The 25,591-nt window shown below is 42.0% G+C and overlaps 1 protein-coding gene across 1 annotated transcript; it reads right to left on the minus strand.

The window, feature by feature from the left end:
- Positions 1 to 370: 370 nt before the first annotated feature.
- On the minus strand, positions 371 to 17,796 carry CMAS (cytidine monophosphate N-acetylneuraminic acid synthetase). The gene is made up of 8 exons (XM_075898453.1): positions 17,569 to 17,796; positions 14,690 to 14,832; positions 14,228 to 14,380; positions 12,365 to 12,501; positions 9,059 to 9,153; positions 8,166 to 8,346; positions 3,409 to 3,559; positions 371 to 2,873 (listed from the first exon to the last, which is right to left on the minus strand). Exons 1-8 carry the CDS (start codon positions 17,742 to 17,744, stop codon positions 2,680 to 2,682), a joined length of 1,230 nt encoding a protein of 409 aa, XP_075754568.1. The 5' UTR covers positions 17,745 to 17,796; the 3' UTR covers positions 371 to 2,679.
- Positions 17,797 to 25,591: the final 7,795 nt, after the last annotated feature.

Raw genomic sequence — 25,591 nt, forward strand, 5'->3', positions numbered from 1 at the left:
CGACGCCTGCGGTAGAGCGGCTGGGGCGCTGCTGGTTGGTCCCGTAGCGCCACTCTGGGCGCTACTGGACCAACCCGGCAGCACCCCAGCTGCTCTGCCCCAGGCGTCCCCGATTCAGACGCTGCTGAAACTGACCAGCACTGACTACAGGAAGCCCGGGGCAGAGCAACTCTGCCTCGGGCTTCCTGTAGTCAGCCGCTGGTCAGTTTCAGCAGCAGCTGAATCTGGATGCCAGTTCTGACTTACATACAGATTCAACTTAAGAACAAACCTACAGTCCCTATCTTGTACGTAACCCGGGGACTGCCTGTACTTCATATAAAAGATGCACATATTAAGACATTTTCAACAAAAATAAAATTATAAAATATCCTGGCAGAAGAGTGAACATTTTATTTAACAGTTACCAATTCTTTCTTCTCATTAGACAAAAAGAAATCACCATATTTCTTGTACATACATATGAAAAAATGGTACAAACTCCAAGTGTTCAAAAATGTCATACATTATTATTTCTGCCTCTAATGTAGAGGAGAAAAAAAGCAAGTTTAGTACAGCAACTTTAACCATGCTTCATATTGTCCATTCATAATAAACACTTCTTCATAATGAGTTTATATGCCCTGACTAAGCAAGGAAATTAAGCACGACTTATTTAATTGAGGCACCATCTTAAATACCTTGCGGAGTCCTAGCTATAAATGATACAACTTCAGAGATTTTAGGAGTCTACATAAGTTAAAAGGAACACTGTCAAAGGGACTGTAGCTTAGTCCAAAATAGGGCCTGCTTTTCCTATACCTGTTGACAAAATTCCTGTAACTCATCCTATGGAGAACGCTATGAAATACTTCAATAATCATTTTGTACTGATTGGTGCAAACAGGAAACAATTCACAAGCAGCCTTACAAATAAATTGAAATGATGATCAGTAATGAAATCTCAGTTTTAAGCATTATATAGTTGTAATTAAATAAACAATAAAAGAACAAATTATATTACCATATTAACAAAACTGAACAACTGTAAAATAAGATAGGCAATACATCTGTCCTGAACTCCCAAAACCAACAGCATTATAATTTAACATGTAATCTCAAAGTTATCCAAACTGTAAACAGTGTTTCTTATATGGCTATCAGTTATATACATGCAGCTCCTATTAAAATTATTGGGATTGTTTTAGCATTATCTGTGTTTGAATCTGACCCACTGATAAATAGATTAGAAACAGATCTGCATTTTTAAGCCCTGTTCTTGACAACTGCTTATATGTACACAATACATCATCAAGACATTTTTAGGGGGGAGGGGTGAAGAGATCAATTGATAAGTCACCCTTGAATTAACATGATATAAAATATAAAAAAGCCAGGATTCATACCAATATAGATATAAATAACTACAGATTTCCAGAATTACATTCATACAATAAAGATCAGAAGCGGTGACAGGACTCCTTTCAGTGATCTGACACTAATATTCACAATGTGAAAGGGCAGACTTTTTTTTTTGCAAAATGTTTTTGCAACAGAACTCACTCAAAGTTCCCATTACCTGCAAATTTAGCCTCCTGTTCAGAAAGCCTTGCAAAACAGGATTAATTTTAATCATGTAAATAGTCCCAGTGACATCAGCACAGCTTTAATGGTATAAAGCACAATCCTGAAGTCAATAGGACTACTCACAGGCTTAAAACTAAGCATGTGCCTAAGTGCTTTATAGGACTAGGGCCATAGTGCCAGATTGGCATGAACTCCCTCCCCCCAATAATATTCAACAGGAGTCAAGAGTGACTACTACCTTGCAGGAAGTGTACAACATCAAATTGGATTAGGACTAAATACTGTAAAATGAGTAGACTCCACAAAGGGCATTATTTCATGACCGTGTGGTTTAGCAAAAAATAAATTTTGTGCCCTCTTGATGCCATGAGTCCTCTGTGCAATTTTGGTGGATTCATCCAAAAGCAACAAAAAGTCTGCATTAAGCAACATACAACTTACATACAGTATTTTATACAATTGTTTACTCCTGTTACAATATTTAGGCATTATTTATAGTATGAGAAAGTAGCAGTTATTTTGTGAATCACTTCTAATGAGCACAAGTTTGTGTATACACTGGAAGAGCAATGGTTGTAAGATAAATAAGCTCACACTAGGAGGGTAAGAACAAAAACCAGTGTCTTACACCTTGGATAGTCATTAAAAGTTGATTCTAATGCTTACATTACGTTGGATCAGACTCTTTCAGCGTGGTAGCATTTTATACCCAGTTGTCAAATGTCCTTAGCTTTCTTATGAACAAAATTCATGAAGAGGATCTAGTTTTTAAATGGCATCTCTTTCACCATTTCTGCCACAGATGTTTTGCATTTCACTCAGCTTGGACAGTCCATATAGAATAACCAGTTTTATTTTGTGAGTCTCACGCCAAAGCACAATGCTGTAATTTTGTTTCACAAACACAAATCCTTTTCGTTATGCTTCTGACTGAAAGCATTTAGATTACTGATTGTATTAAAATTAAGCCAAGGTAGGGGCCTGAATGTGTTGACAATGCCCTTCTAAATGTGTTGACGTTTCAAACAAAAGCAAGCCATTGTGCAAAATAAAGGCAGACTTTATCCTGTCCAGGAGGGAGGGGGAGGAATGGGGGTTTTCCTCATTAGTTCTTCATTTTCTTTTTTCTTCTGAATTCACTTTGTCCATTAGCAGCAATAAATGTTCTGCAAACTCACGAATGGCACCATGGCCTCCATTACTTTTACAGATATAGCTAGCAGACGTCTTAGCAGCAGCGCAAGCATCTGCAGGAACACAACTTATCCCAACTGTCTTCAAGCAGTCCACATCGGATTCTTCATTTCCTATCAAAGGAGGAATTTAAATATGTTGAAGTCTGATGTCAAATGGAGCACGTGAGATAAGTAAGCATTTTCTCTTGAACTTGATGACTTGCAACTCCAGAAAATACTTGTAAAAAATAATCTGTACTTTTACAACCTTTCATATCTTAGGATCTCAAGGTCACTTCACAAACTGGAATCAATACTTACAAAACCTCCATCACAGATATACATTTTACAGGTGGTGGTTACAAGAAAAATATTAAGGGCCAACTCTACAATCACACATAACTTTACATACAAGCACAGTGCCTTTAAAATACCTGAAATTGCTTACATATTCTTTTAGTTTGCACAAGCATGTGGAGAAATGGGCTCTTCACTTTAAATGAAAAATCTTTGCACAGGAGTATCAGAGTTTTTGGCAATTTGTTTATTAATCTTCCTGTTAACTAAGGGCAAAGTGATTTGAAGATAAGCCGTGCTATGTATTATTTAATTAGAACTGTGTATGCTGCATGAAGTTTCATCATTTAAAAAACAAAAACAAACTAACCTATGTAAGCCACTTCTTTCCAGCTTAAATTCATTTTTTTCAAGCAGTCTTCTACAACTTGCAGTTTATTTGTCACACTGACTTCCACTTCACAATCCAATTTTGTAGCAGAAATAGTCTTTGAACAGTTCCTTTCTGAGATTAGCAGTACCTATTAAATCAAGTTAAATTAGAATAAACTCCATACGCAGACACAAAGTGACTACTGAATGAACATAAAATGGAAACTGTTTTTAGAAAACCTCTGATACAGGCAACTAGCAATCTATGGCTGAGGTATCTCTTTTAGATTCAAAGCCGAGCCAATTAGGATACAAGAACACATTATTGACTTAGCATTTCTAGTCATTAAAGAAGAGTGATTTATCCATATGTAGGTTTTCTTCTAATTCACAAAACAGGAATTCTTATTTCTCTCTTTAAACACAACACATGCCAAGATTGTTAAATTACATACTGGTTGTCACACTATAGCCGTGGTATGCTGGCTGTCACATATACGAAGGTCTCACCACCAAATTTAAACCATACTATCATCAAAGCTATCCTGATGAAGGTTTACAAACTATTTCTAGAAGCTGCATTATTCAAAATATTTTCCATGATTTTAGCATCTAGTAACATTCTTGAGATTTGTACTCTAAAAGAAAGAGCAGGAAGTAAATGTTGGAAATACATTCTGAAAGCAATGAACAAAGCACTTTGTCACATAAAGCAGAGATACTGAGATGATTTTCGGAAAAAACCACTGTAGGTAAATTTCTCCTCTCTAGTCTGTGCTGCAAGCTGTCAGTGAATATTCTGCATTTATCATTTCATATTTTGTAGTCAAAAGGAGTTGAATACAGAGCAAGACATGCTACACCAGCAGCAGACACTGATGTGAAGCACAAAGCTCACAGCCTCAGGATTTTTGTGGAATCTATGAATCCCCTATTTATTATATTAAGATACAGAAATAGGAGCCAACATACTTTGGCAGTCCAAGACAAGCCTTATCCACACTTATTGGAAGATTGGTGCTGTGGGGATCGATCCTCTGGGGTCAATTTAGCAGGTCCAGTAAAGACCTGCTAAATCGATCACTGATCGTCTCATGCACTTCATCGGATCAAGAAGCATAAGAGTCGATGGGAGTTGTGGAGCTATTCACGTAGCTGGAGTAGTATATCTTAGGCGAAGCTTACACTAGGGGGTAATGTTGAACTAAGTAACGATACCTCACAAAATCACCATAGCAGCATCTATTAGATCTCTCCCCCCACCTCGGTTGTGTCCCTATGCACTGTAGAGGGAGGCCACATAAAACAGCATGCAGCTATCTTACTCAGTTCCGTACTGGGAAGTTCACCCTGGCTGAATCAAACAGGAAGAAGAGTAAATGTAAGTTTGATTTACATGGGTTATGCTGCACCAATTTAAGAATTTACTAAGATATACTACTCCAGCTACGTGAATAGCTGAGTGGAGTGCAGGATCAGGTCCAGGATATAACCGTTACAGGACCGCTTGGGAATAGTGACCATAATATAATAACATTCAACATTCCTGTGGTGGGAAGAACACCTCAGCAGTCCAGCACCCTGGCATTTAATTTCTAAAAGGGGAATTACACAAAAATGAGGAGGTTTGTTAAACAGAAATTAAAAGGCACAGTGACTAGAGCTAAATCCCTGAAAGCTGCATGGAACCGTTTTAAAGACACCATAATAGAGGCCCAACTTAAATGTATACCCCAAATTAAAAAGCATAGCAAGAGACCTAAAAAAGAGTCACCGTGGCTTAACCACCATGTAAAAGAAGCAGTGAGGGACAAAAAGGTATCTTTTAAGAAGTGGAAGTCCAATCCTAGTGAGATAAATAGAAAGGAACATAAACACTGTCAAATCAAGTGTAAACATGTAATAAGAAAAGCAAAAAAAGATTTTGAGGAACAGCTAGCCAAAAACTCAAAAAGAAATAACAAAATGTTTTTTAAGTACATTAGAAGCAGGAAGCCTGCTAAAAAAACCTGTGGGTCCCTTAGATGATCGAGCTATAAAAGGAGCAATCAAGGACGATAAAGCCATTGCGGAGAAACTAAATGATTTCTTTACTTCAGTCTTCATGGCGGAGGACGTTGGGGAGATTCCTGAATCTGCACCGTCCTTTGTGGGTGATGAATCTGAGGAACTGTCCCGGATTGAAATGTCATTAGAGGAGGTTTTGGGACAAATAGAAAAACTTAATGTTAACAAATCTCCGGGACCGGATGGCATTCATCCAAGGGTTCTAAAAGAACTAAAATGGGAAATTGCTGAGCTATTATTTGTGGTTTGTAACCTATCCTTTAAATCGGCTTCCGTACCTAATGACTGGAAGGTAGCCAACATGACACCAATATTTAAAAAGGGCTGTAGAGGCAATCCAGGCAAATACAGACCGGTAAGTCTAACTTCAGTACCGGGCAAATTAGTAGAAACAATAGTAAAGAATAAAATTGTAAGCATGTAGAAGAACATAATTTGTTGGACAAAAGTCAACATGGTTTCTGTAAAAGGAAATCCTGTCTTACTAATCTATTAGAGTTCTTTGAAGGGGTTAACAAACATGCGGACAAGAGGGATCCAGTAGATATAGTATACTTAGATTTTCAGAAAGCCTTTGACAAGGTCCCTCACCAAAGGCTCTTGTGTAAATTACATGGCCATGGGATAAGAGGGAAGGTCCTTTCTTGGATTGAGAACTGGTTAAAAGACAGGAAACAAAGGGTAGGAATAAATGGTAAATTTTCGGAGTGGAGAGGGGTAACTAGTGGTGTCCCCCAAGGGTCAGTCCTGGGACCAATCCTTTTCAACTTATTCATAAATGATCTGGAGAAAGGGGTAAGCAGTGAGGTAGTAAAGTTTGCAGATGATACAAAACTGTTTAGGATAGTCAAGACAGAAGTAGACTGTGAGGGACTCCAAAAAGATCTCACCAAACTGAGTGATTGGGCAATAAAATGGCAAATGAAATTTAATGTGGATAAGTGTAAAGTAATGCACATCGGGAAAAATAACCCCAACTATACGTACAGTATGATGGGGGCTAATTTGGCTATGACAAATCAGGAAAGAGATCTTGGAGTTATCATGGACAGTTCTCTGAAAACTTCCACGCAGTGTGCAGCGGTGGTCAAAAAGGCAAATAGGATGCTAGGAATTATTAGGAAAGGGATAGAAAATAAGACACAGAATATCTTACTGCCCCTGTATAAAACTATGGTACACCCACATCTTGAATACTGTGTACAGATGTGGTCTCCTCACCTCAAAAAAGATATTTTGGCCTTGGAAAGGGATCAGCAAAGCGCAACTAAAATGATTAGGGGTTTGGAATGGGTCCCAGATGAGGAGAGGTTAAAGCAACTGGGACTTTTCAGTTTAGAAAAGAGGAGACTGAGGGGGGATATGATAGAGGTATATAAAATCATGAGTGGTGTGGAGAGGGCTGATTAATAAATAACTTTTCTTTGTTCCCTAAATAGAAGAACTAGAGGACACCAAATGAAATTAGTGGGGAGCAGGTTTAAAACTAATAAAAGAAAGTTCTTCTTCACACAGCGTGTAGTCAACCTGTGGAACTCCTTGCCAGAGGAGGCTGTGAAGGCTAGGACTATAATAGAGTTTAAAGAGAAGCTAGATAATCTCATGGAGGTAAGGTCCATAAAAGGCTATTAGCCAGGGGATAAAATGGTGTCCTTGGCTTCTGTCTGTCAGAGGCTGGAGAGGGATGGCAGGAGACAAATCGCTTGATCGTTGTCTTCGGTCCACCCTCTCTGGGGCACCTGGTGCTGGCCACTGTCGGTAGACAGGATACTGGGCTAGATGGACCTTTGGTCTGACCCAGTACGGCTGTTCTTATGTAAGAATTTACACTTGTGTAAAATCTTCATTAAGGCAAAATTTGGCTTTAATGATTATGGAAAGCAAATTAAACCAATGCGGTTTTAGTTTTTTAGGTTGCCTTGAACTCTTAGGACTGATGAGAGGAAGCACAGATGATCTTGTGGTTAAAAGCACTAGACCATGACTCCAATGATCTGCACTTAATTTCCTCTCTTTACTACATTTCTTGTGTAACTGGACAAGTCTATTAATTTCTGTCTCTCAACTCCTGATCTATCATTAGGGAGTAATATATTGACCTCATTATCTCTAGCCTTACTCTTGATTGATACTCTTTTCATATCCCTGCATACTTATACCTGCGTCTGAAATTTCCACTACGTGCATCTGACAAAGTGGGTCCTTTACCCACAAAAGCTTATGCTCCAATAAATCTGTTAAGTCTATAAAGGTGCCACAGAACTTCTCGTTGTTTATAGTGAATAATAGTATTTCTGTATCGCAGAGGGCTTTTGTGATGACAGTTAATAATGGTTCATTAGGAACTTAGATACTTATGAGAGGTAACCATGCAACTACTGGGAAAGAGGATTACTGCTCAGCGTGTGCTCTGGATAAGCAGCACATGCAACATGAGTGGTGCCAACACAGTACTATACAAACTCCTTTACACAATCTTGGGACAATTAGCGCAAATACCAACACAAGTATTAGAAACATGTCACCACCACACAGGAACTTCAGAATATAGAGTTACCACCATCCGAAAGTACTAAGATTAATGTTGTTTTCAGAAGTGCCTGCCTCACCACCATTCTCATTTTGAAAAGTTCGCTGTGGAAGTTTAACAAGGAACATAAAGTCTCATGATTCAGAAAAGACGCTTACCTGAATGTCTCTTTTCTTTAATAAGGAAATCCCAATAGCATCTCTAACATCATAACAGATTATTTCTTTTTGATCTTCTGACAAACAAATGCGACCATCAGTGAGACATCCATCAATGATGCAGACGAGTAGCTTCACCTTTTTTATTTGCTTTTTTTCAGTGTTACCAAAATAGCCATATCTAAACAAAGAAGCTTTCATTTCAGAATGGAAGACTTTGAAATTGTATTTTAAAAAACTTAAATAAAAAGTAACCCACTAATGCAAAGCAAAGAATCTTGGTTTGTGATTCTTGGTTATTGTCACAAGAAAGACTCCCTGACATCTTATTTTTCAAAATATACCCCAGAAGATAAATGCAGAATAAATTAATCTGAATCCCTTAAAACATGAAAAACAAAATTACTAATAATAAATACAGCTCTATGACAAAAGATAAGTTGCCCAATGTTGTCCACTTAAAAAAAAAAAATCTTTAGACAAGAGAGTTATGTTCTATAGCATATTTTAAGAAAAAAATAGGGGTCACAGATAGAATTGCCAAAGTATTACTTAACCAGTATATTATAGTAGTGTTTGCAGTACCCAATCCTAATGTAGGTCCTATTATATAAACACACAGGTAAGCATGGAGTCTGCATGTAGAAGCTTAAGATCTTACACAAAGCTAACCCTGACTCCAGCAGCACACGCACACACCCATCGCCCGCCTGAGCACCTCCTCACTTCCCAACCTGGACTCCTTCACTCCCACAGTCCCCTCCCAAGCCCCTCCTCACCGTCCAACCCCAACTCCTGCACCCCCCATGCCTCACTGCCCTGCCGGACCTGAGCCATTCAGAGTAAACGTCTAGTCAAAAATAACGCTGAACTTTCAAAACCTCTCTTTTTACCTCAGCACTCTTTGCTCTGCAATAGGCCAGTCGATATCTACATCTATATCCACGCTGTGTTCAGCACGCATTTCATAGTACATCACTTTTTCACCCTAAACAAAATTAGATTTCAGATATTTTATTCTCCATACTTGATATCAGTATCTCACACAACATCAATTTAAATACAGAAATGTTTATCCATTAGGACTAAATGAAAAGGACTGAATATTCATAATGCCATATATAGTAATGGCCAACTTTATATGACCAAATGACTTATCTAGAAAAAACACAAAAATGTTTACTATTACTTGACATTTGCGAAGTGCTTTTCATACTAGATTCTTAGAGATTGATTTTTGTAAGCCACTTTATTACCCTTATTGTAAAAACCAAGGAAACTGAAACAAAATCTTTTATCACTAAACTGATCTGATTTCAGTAGATGATTTAGTGGGAAAAGAGGCAGCAGCACATTTAGTTTTTGTTAGTCTATGAAGTGCTACCAGATCACTTGTTTTTTTAATGTATCCTGTACAGACTAACTGGCTACCCCCTGAAGATTCAATTTTAACTTAGTACAACTGTGCTTTTTACTGGTGTGACAAACTATTATCTCAGGATTTCTGGGACTTTTAACAGCATGATGGGTAAATCTCAGTCATTTCGCATCTTAGTTTTTCCATCTGTAAAATGGAGTTCAGATTATGGATCTCTCAGAGTTATGAAAAATACCTGAACATTCATAAATCATTTTGACTTCCTCTGATAGAAGGTACTCTCAAAAAGCGGCATGTTATTATTAAGTGGAAAAAAAAGTCACTGACTTTTCTGTTGCACAATTCAGCATAATACTCTCAACTGTTTTAAATGTAGGTATGTTTCCACTTTACTACACAGGAACCATGCCCTAAGTAATAGCTGCTGTGTGCAACTCTGATGGGCAGACTAGACTCACTGTATCTTAGCATCAAAGAATCAAGATGAAAAAAGGCTTGCCTTTGGGAATATCATTTACAACTTAAGACAGTCTTAGTAGACAACCTGAGATAATGCCAAAATACTATTGTAGTAAGTAGATGCTGACCATAAGTAGACTCAAGTATCTCTTTAGTAAAAAGCCAAACCTATTATGTTCAACTGATTCCTCTGTAGTTAACATGATAATAGTAAAACATTGAACAAAGGTGGCTTCATATCAAACTTGCACAGCATGGCTCATGTTCTCAGCACATTCCGTGCAAGGAGAACCAATCACGGCTCCCAGAGCTGGGTCTACAATACCTTAAGGTTACTAATGCATGCTAGGGATGTAAAAGAGTAGTCAATTAATAGACTTAAAAGCTGGTTCCCCACAGCACCATCTCCACAGTGCCACTTGTCCCCACCCTCCAGTGCTGCCTCCATCAAGCCCTGTCTGCAGGGGGTCCCAACTCCCCACTGGGACCTCCCACAGACAGGGGCTGCTGGACCCAGTGCAAACTGGGACTGAGCAAGCCCAGCTCAGTCCTGGCTTGCGCCGGGGGTCCATGAGCTACCCCTGCTATGACTCTACAGTTTAAATGTAGTAGGAGCCAGGCTGCCTGCATGCCCGACTCTTGCTACACTTAAACCGCAGAGCCACAGAGGGGATAGCACTTTGAGTAATCATGTAGTCGATACAAACTGTATCGACTACATGATTACCCAGTTACCCACCTCTTAACATTCTTAATGCATGCTAGTTGGCCATGAGCCCCAAGAAGGTGGGAATGCAGCACCCCCACTCCTTGATACACCCCTTATGTTGCAGAAGAATGAGTGTGTTGGAGTCAGATACATTAGTTCTGCATCTTCTATCAACTATTCCACTTCAAGGGAGCCTCCCAGCACAGAAGATTCACTTGCTTTCCATTCTAAGTGGAACATAAATCGGGACTGTCTCACATCAGTTTTTAGAAATATTTTGCACTTCTATACATACAGGTTGAACCTCGCTAGTCCAGAACTCTCATCCAGAAACATCCATCATCCAGAATTATTTTAATTACCGTAATTTAGCAAATATACCCTGCACCCGAATATACCCTGCACGAATATAATCCGCAGGGTATACAAGACTTTGTTTCAAACTGTGCAGGGGAAGGAGGGGGGGGGGGGGGGGGGGGAGAGGGATTAGCCACACTCCGGGACGGGAAGCACTCACCCCGCCTGGTTCCCAAGTGGATCCACATCCGGCGGGGGAGTACTCACCCTCCTGGTTCCCAAGTGGATGCACAACCTCCAGGCGGGGGAATGAGAATGCTCCCGCGCGCCTTCCTGTGGCTGCACAGCCACCAGCCTCCAGGTGGGGGAGCACTCATTTCCCGGTTCCCACGCTCACCAGGAGGTGAGGTTTTTTTTTTTTTTTTTAAACCACTGTATACCCAGCACCCGAGTATATCCTACGGGGGGGTTGTAAAAACAAGTATAACCCATGGGTTATATTCGCTAAATTACGGTAGCCAGATGTCCACTTTTCATGGATGTGGCCAAGTTTCTCGTGGTCCCATAAAATTTGTTTACAGCCACCAGTCCTAGCTCTGTGTTCTGTGCTGTTGTTTAGCTCTACTTTACCGCAAATGTCCTCTAACAGCCCAGTAAGTAGTGGAAGTGTTGGTAATGCTACCAGACAATATTGACCTCCCTTGGTCCAGAAAATTCTCTTGTTCAGAATTAGACAAGTCCCGAGGGTGCCGGACAAGGGAGATTCAACCTGTACCTTAAAAACTATAGAACTCAAATAACTCAGGAAAAGTGAATGAATCAAGCCTCAGCACCTTTGCAAGATAAGCATTATCTTCATTTTACCAATGGGGAAACAGGTACAAAGGAAGCTGGTAATATAGGCACAGTCCTCTTTATCTATATGCCACACTGGAGTCTTTAACCTAAAATTCTTATTTAGGTAAGCAATTTCACTGACGCCAATGCATAAGGAATGCTCAGCTGAGTAAGAATCATAGAACCCACTCCTGGAGTTCCAATAGGAATTCTATCACAGTACTTTCACAGGCCTAAGGATATACATTCTTCTTGCACAAATTGTTTAAAGAAATCTGTATCTTACTTAACCTACTAATGCCAGAGGATTCAACAGTAGCTAAGATTACAAATAAGAAGCTACAACACGCTTGGCTTCAACTGTTGCTGCTGGGCATTATTCCCTCACAATCCACAAACACAACACACTATAGTCAATTACATACATCACAATTGCCAGCGTCCAAGGATTTGAGCTCCCTAATGGAAGAGTACAGGAGGCAATAATCTAAAAAGCCCTGAAAAAACAGAAACACTGACCTGTAAGTAGCCTTTTTTAATCAGGTCCTTTGTAGCAAAGTAAAATGACCCATTTTCATAAAGTTCCCCATCCCAATCCTGACGCCGGGGCCGTCTTTTTGGATCCAGGCCACCTTGAAGTGTTGTTACTTCATTACCTATAAAAACAATTGTGGGAAAAAAAAGAAAAAAAAATTAAAGCTTTTGTTTAGAGTCACCTTTGTGTTTAAATTAACTTACTACTAGGAAATTAAGAGTACAGCATAGTCACCAGCTACTTTGATTTCTGTCTCAGTAAGGGCAAGTATTTTCTGAACTCTTGTCTCTCTTGGTATCTTTGGAGCCCAAGGTGGAGAAATGCCCTACATTTCTTGTACAGAAAACTGAAATATCCCAATTCGAACATGCAGAGAACACATCTATCATAGAAGTCTTCAGAAAATATCTATCATAGAAGCCTGCTTCTCAGCCCTTTCCTTCCACTCACCTCACCCTGCTAAAGTGTCACTGCCTTTGAGAAAGAAAATTTGCTCTTTTCTTATTATCGTGTCTAGTATTTGGTAAGGAAAACTGGCTATTTTTTGTTTGAGGGATTTTTTAAAAATAATTAGTCCCTAAGCAATATATCTTGAAACAGAATATTTTTTCTTATGTCTACTACAAACCCTCATACCATGTTATTCCATCTGTATTGATTCCTTGCACCACTGGGCAAGGGGACAGTATCCTTCAGAGTGCTTTCAAAACTATCTTGACTCCCACTGAAGGCAATGAAAGCTGAGACACCTCAGCATCGTGAAGGACTGGCATCTCAAAACAAAGAGGGCACACTAGAGCTTTGAAAGCCTGAAAATATGTATTAAGCACACAAAGCTGACTGTAGGATGATACTTGCACACAAAATGACAATAATATGCCTTTTGTACACTTTCACTACAGCTAAATTTTCATTTTCAAAGCAATCAGGAAATGTCACTCAAAAGATCCTGTTTTGATAAAGATGTTTTACTAATCATGTGCTTTACTGAACAAAATCTGTATTTTTCCACTTCATTTTCAGCTTTTTGGGGGTAAACTATAGTGTTGTTATGCTTTATATGCTCTCTGAGACCATGGTGCTCTGTAAACCATAAAAACTGCAATCAAAACATCCTAAATTATGACAATGGAGAAGAATTAGAGGCCTTTGGTAATGTTTATGAAATGGACTTAGGGGTGTCAAAAGCAGTGACTTGAACACCTTGGAGTTCCATTTTAATTATGAAACAAGTCAAATATGGACTGCAGCAGTATAAGTATCCAAATACCCATCAATATGCCCCTCCCTCAGATATAAGGACCTCTTCCAAAGGTGAGATCTCAGTCAGTTTAATGGCTGGCGCCTTTGCTAAAGCTGCCAAAAAGCAGCATCTTTACCTGGAAAGACAGTGTTTTCTTACCTCATGTCACCTAACATGAAGCAAAACTGCAGTGAAGACAAGGCAGTTTGCTACTTTTCATTGACAAAACAAGGCAATACTAGTCATTTTCTTAACATGCTAACTTGTACTTAAGATATCACTGCTATGTTTTCACTACAGCCTTACCTCATGTGAATGATCATGTGTTAGCCAAAATGAGAACAAAGGGCTTTTTTCACTGCATAATTTTATGTTTAAATATGTTAATGACACTTGTACTTTGAACTACTTCAGGTGATCTCTAAAAAATGGCTGAACATTAACAAAAGGATAAATGTTAACACCACTATTTTAAAAAAGACAAAGCTATTTGAGTTCCTCTGCTTAAGAAATATATGCTTCAGATGTCACTTCCAACTGTAATTAACATATAGACTGGAAGCTTTACGACCCATAGTAATGATCAGAAACTGTAGACTATTACCTTCTTTTATCTCACTCCATCGAAACAGATGCCGTCTCACAACAGAGAAGACTGAATCATAGCCTTTGTTTCGGATCATTTTTGCCACTTCCTTAAGATCATCAGGATGTAAACAGGGAGATGTTGCCTGAATATTTCCTATAATATCAACCTCTATAGAAGAAGAATAAAATATAACATGGGAAATCTTCTATGAAATATGGAATAGGTATAAATAAAATACTTCCACTTGAATATAAAAATTATTTACACACACATATGATTTCAAAGAAGATTCCATGACCAGATACATATGTTATACAATTAAGTGATTCACTTTAGCCATTAAAAAAAATTGTTGCTCCAGTGTTACTAATTAAGAAAAAAATGTTACAAACTCCCCTTCATCAGCGATGTCAAGGGAAATTAGGGACACTCAGCAACCTAAAGGATTCAGACCTAAGACAATAGCAACAACTGTACCAGAATGCTTATGAAGAAACTCTTGGATGGCCTCCAAAGAAGTTGTTGAGTCTTTAGATACCTCAGGGCTTCTGCGATGGACTTGAGCTCCAAATTGCTTTGCCACTTTCTCAATTTCATCGTGGTCTGTGGATACCCATATACTGTTGGCAAAGACTCACAGGTGAATGATCACAGAAAGAACAAAAGAAGAATTAACAGTATTCTCCAGATGCATTGTATAACATTAATGGTCTACTCACTAGTCTCACTCATAACAGCAAAAAGTTGGTTACCAAATGAGTCAAATGTTTAAACTGGATGTCTGCATCCCATTTCTAAATTACCAGTGAAGCAACTAAAATTACAAGAGTCAATGCTTCATTTTAGTAGATGCCTTATTTTAAAAAGCACTTAATTAAAAAGAGTTGATCATGCTAAGCAAAGATTGAATTAGACAGCCATACTAGTTACAAACTTAATCACTCTCTCTGGTTCACATACAGCCTCAGAAGTATTAATTTTGAAGCACCAGGACATAAAATTAGAGTCATCAGACCGTGACTACCTGTCACAGAACACCAAAATTAATTTCCCTCCAATTATTTTAAGATGAAATGAGATGGTCAATTTTTATTCTTGCTGTGAAGTCTGGTAATTGGTGTCCAAATGTTTACTAACCTACTAAGAATCATCACAACTTAATACTGCTTACATCTGAAAAAAATAGTTCAAATCTTTTCTGTTAGTAAGATTACAAGTTGGACCTCCCTGGTCTGGCTCTCTCAGGACATGACTGCTCCAGGACAAAGGAGTTTTTCAAACCAAGGAAGGCTGAAAAGGAGCTCCGCTGGACTCCTTTCCCCAGCTACCTGCCACTGCTGCCTTGGCCCCCTAGCTGTTGCAGCCCTGCAGGCACTTGCAGACCCACCAGCTGTCAGCTCTGCAGCCTTTCCCTCCCCCGCCAAACACACACACACACACACTTCTGGCCCCACCCGCTGTGAGCTCAGCACTTCCAAGCCACAGACTCCAGCGGCCCTGGTGGCTTCCTGACTCTGCCAGCTGCAGGCTCTGATGCCCTGGAGGCTCCGCTGACTTGCTGGCCCCACTTGCTAGTTCTTCTCCCAGACACCAGCAAACCCCGTGCTAGGGTTCTCTAATCTAGCAACATCCATAGTCCCCGACCACAGAGGTTCAACCTGTACGGCTGACAACTAGGAATGTTAACGGTGAGCTGGGTAAACCAGTTAACTAGTAAGCATATGCCTTAGTGGCATGCTTACTGGAAAATCCCACCCCAACCCCATGGCACCCCAGACATCATGCCTACAGGTTCACATCATGCCTACAGTGATCAGGGGCCTGAGTACCCCCCACTGCCTGCAGCCAGTGGTTAACTGGTTAAAGAAATAGTTTAACTATTCTGGGAGATTTTTAAATCCCTACTGTCAACAGCAGGATAAGAAACCAGAAACCAACCATCCAAGGATTTTTCATTTAATTTAACATTTTCCTCAAAAGCTGAGTGGTTTTGTAATTTAACATCTTATGATGTCTGAGCTTCCATATCTATGGGAAACACTATTTATTGCTGAGGGTTCTAAATTGTTTAGCATGCGGTAACAGTTCACTCAGGAGAATCAATGTTGAATGTGAAATAGATGAATAGTTCAAAAGCTATACTAATGTTAACGCACTGACCATTTATATCTGTTTCCATGGATTCAGTTATAAATTAGATTATTCTGTAACTACAGTAAAATAAATGCAATAGGTTCAATCCAAACCCAGGGTGACAGCCAATGTTCCCTCTAATTTTTTTCCATGCATGAGCAAAATAAATGTTATGTGCATAAAAGCATGTGTGGATATGCACCAACAGTAGAAACATATGGTGCCAGCCAGCTATGGATGCACTGCTAATGAGCTGGACAGCATTTTAATCTCTTCGGGGTGGCCACCCAAATGCTCAGTTTACAGGGAGCACTGGTGACAGCTAATCAAATGACAGTCACAGCCCAAATATAATGATAGCAGGTTTAATAGGAATGAGAAATATTTGCAAAAGGAATGGTTGGATCTATTGTAAGTTCTTTTGCAAAATGCACACATCGATAGTGTGAAATCACTGCCCTCAGAATTTCAATTTAAAGAACCCTAAAAGGTAACAAATTCAATAAAACTGGATATAAAAAATACCATTTGTTTTACAACTAACAGCCTCCTCACTGTACTGCACACAGTAAATGGCGCTCATCTTTTCCATCCAAAGACATAATGGAATTCATCCGAATTTATAGCATGAGGATAGCAGCTCCAGGGCACAATTTATTTTAGAACACTCCTGTGAGCCACCAGGCACAGCTTTGAGTATTACTTTCCAGGTCCATGTATGGGAATACTGTTCTCTCAACCTGAACAGTTTAAAGCACCCCCCAGCCCTTCGCATGAAGCCAAGAGCTTGCACACATTTACATCTCCTGTTCGAGTTATTTAGAAAGGGACCTGCCACAGGTATCCCGCTGCTAAGTGTGGTGCTGCCCGCAGCTGAAAGATGTGCCCTGCGCAGGCATTCAGCCAGCAAGGACTTGAGCAGGCCCCTGGCTCTTCCCCCCCCCCCATGGGGCACAGCCTGACACACAGGAGCGCAGAGCCCAGGCTCGGGGTAGCCGGTGGGAATAGCGCGGGGGGGGGGGGGCTTGGCTGGCGCAGGCGCAGCTAGTTAATTAAGATGCCACGAACCTTCTCTAAGATTCCTAGGTAAATAACAAGGTTAATTAATTCACCTAACATCGATGCGCAGCGCTAATTACGGCCCCGCTGAGGGGCGGCTCCCCGCACGGACACCTCGGCATATCCCCTGCGCGGGGAGGGAAGCGCTCACCGCGCATGCGCACCTGTCGAAGACCTCGGAGTCGCGAGCCGCGCGCAGCACCCAGCCGAGAAGCGGGATCCCGGCCAGGAGCTTGATGTTCTTCAGCGGGATCCCCTTGCTGCCGCCGCGCGCCAGCACCAGCGCGCACATGTGCGGGGAGGAAGGGGAGGCAGAAGCAACGGCGCCGGAGGAATCCATCTTCCGCTGAGCGCGAGCGCGAGCGTCTCGGCTCCTCCTCCTCCTGCCACGTAGAGGCCCCGTCGGCGTAGCGCCCGCAGCCAGGAGCATGCTGGGAAATGTAGTTCTGGGGGGTGGTGCCGTGCCCGGCTGGGGGAACGAGTGTGCAGGGCGGGGGCTGAGAGCCATTGGCCCGAGCTGTGAGGCCTGGAGATAATGGAGGCCGCTTCCAATCGGGGGGGGGGCTCACCCCGCCCCCTTTGCACCGGGCGGGGCTGCCCAGCGGGATCCCGGCCAGCAGTGGCGGCTCGGGCTGGCGGGGCAGCTCCTCAGAGCCAGCCGGGCTCAGTGCTGCTCTCTGGGGCCGGAGCGCTGCAGGGCGCGAAGCTGCCCTAACCCAACGCCCCCCCCCCCCCCATTCTGCAATTGCGGGGGCGGGGCCACTGAGCCCCGCTGGCACCTGATTACGAGGGACAAGAGATGAGAAAAGGGGGATTGGATGTTAAGGTCATATGGGTCCGAAATGAGGCATCCAGAGGGGGAGACTGAGCTGAGGACCAATGGCGGATATAGGGCAGGGCGAGTGGGGCAGCTGCCCGGCCCCGCACTGCAATAGGACCAGCGCATGCACTGCTACCTGTCGGCTCTGGCTGTGGTGCATGAGCGAAATTGTGCTGCACTGGACCCCGCGTTTCAATAGGCCGGGCGCCCTGGGCCCCACAAAACTCTCATCCGCCCCTGCTGAGGACACCCTGTGTAGGGGTGACTAGTGCTGGCTGCAAGGGGGGAGGCGAAAGAGTGCAGGGGAGGGCCACCCAGAGTGAATGTAATGATCAGAAACAGTAGAATATTACCTCCTTTTTTTTTAATCTCACTCCATCTAAATGGAATGCCCAATCACAACAGAGAAGGCAGACTCAAACTCATCCTCTTGGATCATTTTTGTGGCAATCAGTTCAGCAGGATGTAAACAGGGAGATGTTGCCTGGATATTTCCTATAATATCAACCTCTATAGAAGAAAAATAAAATATATAAATGAAATATTGAATAAGTATAAATAAAATACTTCTATTTGAATATTAACATTTCTAGTTACATTTTATGTACATTTAGATTTCAAATAAAATCCCATGACCAGATATATAAGTTATGTGCTCTATTTAGTTGTAACCCTTCTGCCAGGTAGTGCCAGCAGCAGCCAGGGCCAGGTTCAATATCTAGGGGTCCCTTTTCATACATCTCACACAGAACCGGCTCGAGCCCACACCCAATAGCCTGGGAAATTCACACACCGCTGGATGCCTCTGAGAGGCAATGCTTCCCCACTCACAAGCACAGAGTCTGAGTGTAGAAAATAAACTTTTAATGAAAGAGGAAGAGAAGTTACATGACATTAGCTCGGAAAAATCCCATAAACATAGTTCCTATCCCCCCCATGAGTAACTGGCCCAACTCAATGGATTGAGCTTTGCCCCTCAGGCTCACTAGTCCAACAATGTAAGGGTTCCATTAATTTACCCAAACTTTCTCTGTACCCCACTTCAAGAGCCCCACTTACAGCTCTGTCCAGTCAGTGTGGACCCTCACATATCACCCTGATGACTCCACTCATTGAGCCTGAAGCCATGCCACCTTTGTGCTGCACTTGTGGTCTCTGCTTGTGCCACCCGCCGCCCATTCCCACCAGCTGCTGCGCTGGCCACCTGCCGCTGCTCCTACCAGCTGCCCACTGGTCGTTCCCGCCAGCTGCTCCTCTGACCACCTGCTGCCACTCCTACTAGCTGCCCACTGGCTGCCTACTGCCGCTTCTACAGGCCACCTGCCAGTCGCATCCACCAGCTGGCTGTTGGCTGCAGTGGGTCTGGCTCCAGGCCAAACCAATGACTTCAGTTCTTAGTGATTTCAACTCTTTAGCCACCACCTAGGCTGGCAAAAGATTCCAGCTACCACTGGACTAGCAAAAAGACTCCTGATGGAGTCTGCTTTAAGTCTAGCCTTAAAACAAGGGAGAAAGAGGCAGGTTGAACCAGTCTTACAGAGCACACCTGACAGGCATGCAGCAGGCTGGCTCAAGCCCTTTCCCCCCAACTCGGTTCACTCAACTCTGGAAGGGGGAGGCGACCTCTTATAATGATGATGTCTCTCCTGCAAGCACTGGTGTCATATTTTACAGTTCCCACATTTAGGGGTAGCATGATTTGTGACCCCACAACAGTCCAAATTAGTTACAGTACATCGCATTCCATTCTAACAATGGATCCTCCATCAGCTGAATTGACTTTACATAACCACACTCTGGATTCCTTCCCCATCCCAGCATGAGCTGTATTTACATATCAACAGTTACTTATCTTGCAAGGCTAAACCACTTTAGCTGGCTGCATTTCAAGCAGTCCTTCAGAACCCTGGCTTACATCACATTTAAAATTTTGGTGGGGTTGTGCCCTTCCCAAGTGCTACCACAAGTCATCCGTGCCCCTGTTGTATCCACTGCTCCTCAAAGGAGTCAATGGATGCTGCCCACAGGCACTTTGCCTTGCAATGTGACATAACAAGGGAACAGAAAGAGGCAACAGAGATGCAGGGTTCTCTCATCCCCATCATGCTTCTTCCTCTTGGTCAGGTAAATGGTTGCCTTTGCCATTGCAGGAGGAGGCTGACAAGGCAATTTGGTGGGGACTCCGATGAGGTGTGTACATGGGCAGCAGGTAGGAAAGGATGCGGGAGGCTGAGCCTACTCAAATAGCTAGGAGTGGCCCTATCCACACTCCACCCTTTGAGCTCCTGCTTCAGTAGTGCTGTTGGGTCCCACTTTCCTGGCACCGGGGAGGCTGCAGTAGCACCAGCACTTACTCTCCCTGCGCTGCAGGGCTGGTGAGAGCTGTGGGCACCAGCCAGTCTGGGGCAGGACTAGAAGCCAGTGGCCATGGCCGGGGAAGGGGGGATCTGAGTTCCTGGGGCACATGGAAGAGACAGAGCCTCAGGCAGAAGAGGTAGGGCAGGGGGTTATCCTCCCCCAGCCAGAGGTTCACAAGCTGTCAGTGGATATGCAAATAAGGAGATGAGGGGAGGGGGGAATGAAACCAGAACATAAGCAAGAGATTTTAGAACTTAAGGGAGGGTGGGGAGGGAGTATCCAGCCTGACTTATTCTACATAGATGTGCAGCAAGGTGTCCCTCTTCTAGAAGGGGCAAATGTTGGGAGAACAGTAAATTGCACCAACCACATGCCTGCTAACTTAGTATTAAGGGGAAATCACCACAGGATGGGTATGAGTAAATCTTTTCGCTTTCCCAAATGTCATTTTCCCCAGTTTTCCTACATTTTAAGGATGCCCCTTATTTGTTGTATAACTCCCCACGAATCTGTATCCAAGAAAGAACTGCTTAAAATATTTCCTCAGGTAAAGCATGTTTTTAAGAGACATGCATGATACATTGTGATACAAATATATGATTGCATATCATGAATAAAAGCACTAACTTTGTTCGGTATTTTTCACTTTGTTCTGTATTTTTCTTGCAGTTGCCTTTCATGCATCTCTGTTCAATATTTCCTGCATTTATTATGAGTTCCAGTAGAGTGCAGCCTAATCACACAAGAATTATGTTATGATGAATATAGCCTTCAGTGACATGAGAGACCCATGAGCCTTCTATTTCATTTAAATTAAAGTAGAGATTCCTAGGCAGTGGCCATGAGAACTATTAATCCATTGGTCACTTGTTTGTGATCTGTGGAGAGCTGGCTGGTTACAAGGTTAGCTCTAAGCTTTCCTCCTTTTTCCATTTGCTAAGCTACTTTAAAAAATGTGAGGGAAATCAATTTCTGTGTATTATTTTCCCCTTGCAAGCAATGGTATATTTGCCACTGATGTGTTACATTGTCAGGAATGGGAGCCTCCATAAGATTATCTCTTTATTAAGCTCTGGGTCAAGATGGAAAGGATTGAGAACTCCTGAGTTAGGGGTTAGGGATTTCGTTTGGAATAACAAAACTTCCATTAACTTCAATGGGGGCAGGATTCCACCAGTAGTCTATTGGCTGCTAAATGCTTTTAGAAAATGAAGCCCCACATTTATCTACTTCTGCCCTTCCATCTCAGCATTTTCAGAGTGCCATGAATCTACTGTGATTCTCCCTTTGTCCCCACTCCTTTCCCTCCTCCCAGACTCTGAATGTTGCAAATCAGTTGATTCGTGGCATTCAGACTCTGGGAGGGAGGGAAGGAGGGAGACAAGTGGGGACGGGGCACAACTCAGATGATTCATGGTGCTCTGAAAGTGCTGGGAGGGAGGGAGAAGAGTAGGTAAGTGCAGGGGCACCAGTGCCTCAGTGTGCAAGAGGCATGAGAGAAGAGGGCAGAGAGGGGGTGCATGTCCTGCAGGTGGAACCTCAATAAGCCATAGGTCACAGGTTGCCTACCACTTTCAATCTTGTGGCCTACTGAGACAAAGAAGGGCCACTCATGTGGCCCACTCACTAATCTTGGTTGCTCATTGCTGGCCTATAAGGTCAGTTCCAGAGACTTAAGTTCTCTAACCATAGTGCTGCAGCAGCACAAGCAGTAAGCAGCACTGCAAACTTCCCTCAGATTAGCTTTTTGATGTGCCTTAGGCTATGCCTACATACTTCAGCTATGCCACTGTAGTGCTTATGTGTATCGCTATTGTCAATGTAGTTCTCTCATCACTGTAGTTATTCCATCTTCCCAAGAGGCAGTAGCTAGGATGACACAAGTCTTTTGACAACCTATCACTGTCCTATTCTGTCAAATTAGGTCAACTAACTAGATCTAGCCTTAGTCTTGAGCTACCTAGATGCCTTCTAGCACAGAAGAATTCACTCTTAAGGTCTGTTCACTTAGCTTTCAGGCTGGGACTTCAGAAGAGTGCCCATTGGTTTGGGCTTTGTAATGGGTGAGTGAGAGGAAGGGTTGATGTTTCTGTATATATAGTTGAGACCACTAACTCAGCTATTTCACCAGTTGACCATGGTAACAAATGTGTGGTAATAGCTTTCCACCTGTAATAGCTTTCACACTAATACCGCACAAGAGAGAAGTGCCATACCCATTACCATCAAGTCTCCATGCTTTAAATTTTGAATTGTCTTTGTACCCAAAAGCCTCAGTCACTACACTTAGAGAAGTAGAGATTAGTGAGACAACAATGTTCTTAGCAAATGATGAAGTGGAAATCAGTACATCACATAGTGCACTTCATTAGCCAAGAGATTTCCTTTGGATTAAAATATAGTTATCTGACATATATTTGGGTCACTTTAGGGTAAATTTCAAAACTGGAGACATGCTTAAACATGATTCAAATTCTGTGTAGTTCTGGGAGAAATGTTTCAAGAATAGGAATAAATGGTAGCTTGGTGCAACTGCTGATATATATTAGTTCCTAAATCCAATTATTTATTGTGTGTATGAAAACGTGTCTTTGTTCTGTATTTTGGGACTCTGTGGTAGGTACCACTTCTTTACCCATGCCAGAAGGACATTTTATTGTAAACAAACATACCAATCTCTTAAGATCTTAAAATCTTATGATGCCCGGAACAAATACTACAATCTTCAAAATATCATATCTATCTTGCAAATAGCGATAGACACAAGACCTGAAATTAAGATCCAGTGTTGCTATTTGACCCACTGGCTGTGTCTACACTGCACCCCTTTTCCGGAAAAGGGATGCAGATTAGACACTTTGGAATAGGCAAATCCACGGGGGATTTAAATATCCCCCACGGTATTTGCATTAACATGGCTGCCGCTTTTTTCCGGCTTGGGGATAAGCCGGAGAAAAGCGCCAGTCTAGACATGATTCTCCGGAAAATAAACCCTTTTCTGGAGGATCTTTCAAGTAGGAATAAGTGTAGCCGCACGGCACGGGGTCTGAACTAGCCGACATTTAAAAATGGCGCCGGCCGGCTTTATGCAAATGAAGCCCGGGAAATTCAAATCCCGGGCTTCATTTGCAACTCCGTATGACTACATTACCCCCCCTAGTTCGAACTAGGGGGGTAGTGTAGACATACACTAAGTACTCATGTCTGCTCTGGCTTCCCTGTGATTGCTGTTCGAGTGAGCTAGGTCTACATGTGCTGCAATCACACTACTGAATGCAGTGTAGACAAACCCTTTGTCTCAGCTATGATGCAGCAATCTGTCTGCTAGGAACTAATTCACTCACTCATTTTTACTATACATAGGTTGCCAGGCAGCTATCTGCAGTCACCGCCTACAGAGAGGTATCTGCAGACCCCATTAATTTTTTATACTTTTTTCTGCTTAGGCTACATGTGATTTCTCATCCTTTAAGAGAGGTAATTTAAGGGCACAGGTTGGCTGGCAACGTCTCTTGAAGTGAAATGATTCAGTTGTGCATACACATGGTTCTGCTCCTTTTCTACATAGCCACACCGCCTTCATTTAAGCCTCCAAGATGGATGGGAAAAGAATACAATAAAGTGCTGTTATTTGGACTAGTTCCTATTTCTGATCTCGTCCCCAGCTGATGACCTACAGAACAAGGTCTAGATAAAAAGCATATGTACAAAGTGTAGTTTTGCAGGGTCAGATAAATAGCCCTCTTCGCTGCTTTGCTAAAAGCATGAGAATGCCTGCAGAATGTGCAAAAGAACCAAAGAGGATTATATTCTCCTAATACCTTTGTAAAGCACACTGTTGGGAAATCGACTGTCTTCTCTCCTGCCCTTCCCCCACTGCTTCTTTGGCAAAGGCCAGTGACATCAGAAAGTCCCCTGTTCCGGTGTTTAGCTTTCTCAGCCCCAAAGATGTTTTGTATCATTTTGCTGAGGGGTCACATGCATTGAAACAGCTGCTGAGCGTTAATGGAAGTACAGAATTCACATCTGCGTACACAATCTGCCCATTTCATTCCCAAGAAAATTTAGCAAAAGTGGTTCTCACACTCAAACTGATGGCGTTAGAGGAGACATCTTGGGATTAGTCAGAGGGGAAAGGAGTCACTTTTCAGCGTGATTCACACTAGTGTTTGAAATGTTGTTGTAGCTATATTAGTCTTAGAGTATGAGAAAAACCAGGTAGGTGAGGTAGTATCTTTTATTGGACCGACTTCTGTTAGTGGCAGTGGCTAGTCTCCCTGGACATCTGGGTCACTGACTGCTCATGAAGGTGGAACAACTGTTTAGCACAACAGTTAACCCCTTTTGCTAGGAACCATTCAGAATGAAGTGGGCCATTTACACCTCTGTATTCATACAACAAAGCAACATTAGTAGATTATAGATTGTTGCTAAAAAAAATGTATCTCTACTGAGTTTATGATTTTTTTTGTGTCTAGCGAGATTATGAATTTAAATTCCCCTGTTTATCTTTTGAAGTTTCTGTGCGGGTTTCCTTTGAAGAAGAGGACTGAAAGGTCAGATATAACGTGATCATTTTGTGACAATGTTTCTCCACAGGAAAGCACTGGCTGAAGGGAGTTCTCAAAGCCATTAGCAATTATATTTAGAGCCTTTGGAGGTTGGAACAGATCCCTCTGGATTAGAAAAGGGCAAATATAGCCTCTTTCAATAGAAAGGGGAATAAGGACTACTCAAGGAATGACAGACCAGTTATCTTAACTTCAGTACCCAGAGAGATAATGGCCCAAATAATCAATCAATCAGTTAGTAAGCACCTACAAGATAATGAAGTGATAATGAACAGTGAACAGGTATTTATCATGAACAAATCATATTAAACTACCCTCATATCCTTCTTTGACAAGGTAACAAATCTTGTTGAAGGTGGGGAAGCAATAGATGTGGACTATCTTACCTTTAGGAAGGCTTTCAGTACTGTCTCATAATTAACTAAGGAAATATATGAA

Source organism: Pelodiscus sinensis, chromosome 1 (assembly GCF_049634645.1).
Source record: "Pelodiscus sinensis isolate JC-2024 chromosome 1, ASM4963464v1, whole genome shotgun sequence".
NCBI classification, from domain to species: Eukaryota; Metazoa; Chordata; order Testudines; family Trionychidae; genus Pelodiscus; species Pelodiscus sinensis.